General features: G+C 46.7%; 1 protein-coding gene across 1 annotated transcript in view; it reads left to right on the top strand.

Annotated features, from left to right (window-relative positions):
- Positions 1-204: 204 nt before the first annotated feature.
- Positions 205-3,202, top strand: part of LOC101862524 — a gene marked incomplete at its 5' end in the record, with an annotated part of 86,372 nt that continues 83,374 nt past the window's right edge. The window contains 1 exon segment of the mRNA XM_005105559.2: positions 205-399. Within this exon segment, the coding sequence (XP_005105616.2) occupies positions 205-399 (195 nt within the window).

The following is a 3,202-nucleotide window of genomic DNA, read 5'->3' as shown; positions in this document are numbered from 1 at the left end:
AGAGAGAGAGAGAGAGAGAGAGAGAGAGAGATTGAGAGAGAGAGAGAACTCTAACAAAAGAAACTAAACTAACCTATCTGCTTATCAAGTCGTAGACATTTTCATCGTGCCTATTCTGCCAGGCACGAAATAGCTTCAAAGCCATTACTTTCCTTCATCACAAACCAAAGCATATATGATTCATGATCACCCGACTATCTGCAGGATTATAACCGAAAGATTCCTCTGGGAGATTCAATATTCCATTTCTACTGGACGGAGCTGTCGGTGGATGACAAAGAAGTCTACATATTCTCACCGGAGACAAACAATATTTTGTTGATCATCTACACCAACAGGATCTTTAGGAGCACACCTTTTGTGCCGGGAAAAGGTGTCGACAGGGGGCTCAACTTTCAGGTGAGTGTATAAACGTTTTCCTCACCACCCAGGGTAGCACAGTTTTAAGTGGCGTCGGTAGCCTTGTGGTTAGGCTACCGGACTCGTAATCGTGAGATTGCGGGTTCGGGGGTTCGAGCCTCAGCTCGGTCCGACGCTGTGTCCTTGGGAAAGGCACACGAATTTCCCATATTTGGCTCGGTCCTTTCGGAGATGGACGTTAAACTCGGAGGCTCTGCCTCTTAAATAACCTATTACTATTAGTGTTGATAGGGGCGTTAAAGCTATACCATTTCATTTTTTTTTCACACAGTTTTATTTACTCTTACTACTTTGTCACACCAAGGTTACCGGGTCGCTTTTTTGTTGAAACGTATCCATCTTGAGCCTCACAAGGTATGATTCATTACTTGAATGCTTGTGTCAATATTGAGATCTTTTCTTATAAATTCTAGCTCCCCTACCCCCCTCCGTGGCCAAAAAAATAACAACAAAACCTAAAAAACAAAAACAAAAAACCTAAACTCTCCCCCCGGTTTTTCCCATACCGTCCCTTCCACTCTTTCGTCCTGTGGACTCCCGTGGACTGTGAGAAAAGTATATAGGTCAACATTCCCCTTAACTGATCCCCTTGTGAAATTTCTTTTACACTGGTGCCAATAAACACATAAACACACACACACACACACACACACACACACACACACACACACACACACACACACACACAAGCACACACACATGCTTACTTGCAAACTAATACAAACACACACACACCCACACACACACACACACACACACACACACAAACACACACACACCCCCACACACACACACACGCGCGCGCACACAAAGCAATGCATGTGCGTGAAAACATGAAATTATACTTAATGTCACAAACACATACACAATTGCTGGTCGACACTGTGCAGAGTCCTATTTGTATTTTGAGTTATGGTTATCTTGTCTTTGTAAAAGACCGGCCCCAGTGACCACCCTTCAAAACAACTTATCACTGACACATTATGCTCTACAATATTGTGAGCCTGAGCTCACTAACTACTTTGCCACTGACTGAAATCCACAGAGGTTATAAGTAGTACTAGAGCTCGTTTGGGCTCTCGTGGTCCAGAGATTACGGTGTTCGCCTCTCTCCATCCTCAACCCCAACAGAAGACCAGTTGCCAAAATGTAGACAACAGGAATTTTACGTAATGGGGTACCATGATCGTCACAGTCTGCTCCTGACCTGACACCGAAAGAGGAAGGAGAAGTAGGCCCTAGATAGTATATCTTTTTCTATTTCAAAAATTCGTTTTAAACTCATACAAAAATGTCAAGGAACAGCTCGTGTTTTCACCTGTCAAGTTTAAACTTCAATAGATCTAGAATCTATATCTATAGATCGCAAACCCTTTAAACTCAAACTTGGCACACGCACTGACGACTAGACACAGTTTGCCAAAACAGCAAATTTGCCCACACAAGTTTCACAGCAACAGAGCAGGGCATTTTGAAACACAGCCGAAAAGCATGGAAAATGGGCTAAATGTATCTGCCTCAGCAACAGTGGTATAATAATATTATGGACTTTTGGCTAAAACTGAGTCTGGCACGTGCTAAACAGATGTCTTAGCTGTGAACATCGCTCACTTGAAACCCTTTTTAAGCCAGCATTTTTCAGCCATGTTTCATTACACCACGATGGTCCAACGATACTCGTTGCCTGATTTCGACAGAGGACGATCCCTTGCCTGGCTCCAAGATGGCCCCACGTTCCTAGTTGTTGCCTATAGACTCGGGAATGTCCCTCTGAGTCATATGGAGGTAACAAGAACGACGGTGAGCGACCGGAAGGGTCTAGGACAGGCCTTGACCAGGGCGGCCCCGTTTGACCAATTTACGGCAGGATCGACCAGGTGTCAACTACGGATGACAGCCAATGTCTACGTGAGCGAGGAGACGGTCAGGAACCGTCTCCGTTGAGTCAGGTTCGCTTGTCGTGTTCCTGCCAGGCGTCCAAGGCACATGCCGTCCCACAAAGCAGCAGCAGCTCATCGGGCGTGGTCTGCTCGCCATTCACAGTGGACACAACGTCAGTGGGACCAAGTAGTCTTCTCGGACAAATCCAGATTTAACCTGCTGCACCCAGACAGGCAAGCCCACGTCTGGAGCGCGGAGGAGAGAGGTTCCACCCTGACTGCATCCTATGATGGAGGGTCTGTTCTGGTTTTGGGAGGCTTCTCAGCTTACCACAGACTCCCCCCCCCCTTTAAAAAAAAACCCCCATATACAGGGGTAATTTGACCAAGGTAAGGTATAGGGACACAATCCTGTGTCCCCTTGCTGTTCGTCTTCTGCAGCAGGTTGGACCCCAAGCTGTTCTGCAGAACGACAACGCCACGCTACATCGTGCACGCATCGTGGGGGACTTCCTGCAGTAGTGAGGTTCTACATGCATGGACTGGCCAGCTTGTAGTCCGGATTTGAACCCAATAGAGAACATTCGTGACCACTTTGACCCCCGGATAATGGACAACCACCCTCCTGCACAAAAACTTTCCACATCTCTTGGGCTACCTCGTCCAGGAGTGGCAGAACTTACCGAAACAAGTTCTCCGAAGGCATGTCCTGTCCGTGCGTCGACGCTGTGCCGAGTGTTTGATCGAACGGGGTGGCTGCACCCACTATTAACGATGTTCATGAAGAACAATGGCCGTTCAGACTTTTAAAATCCGACCAGTGTGACTTAAACTCATTTTACATGAACTTCACGTTGTTGCTAAAATCTGAAATTGCACACATTTAAGGGGGGGGGGGGGGG

This window comes from Aplysia californica, unplaced genomic scaffold, assembly GCF_000002075.1.
Source record: "Aplysia californica isolate F4 #8 unplaced genomic scaffold, AplCal3.0 scaffold00477, whole genome shotgun sequence".
NCBI lineage: Eukaryota > Metazoa > Mollusca > Gastropoda > Aplysiida > Aplysiidae > Aplysia > Aplysia californica.
This window is presented reverse-complemented; position numbering and strand designations above follow the sequence as displayed.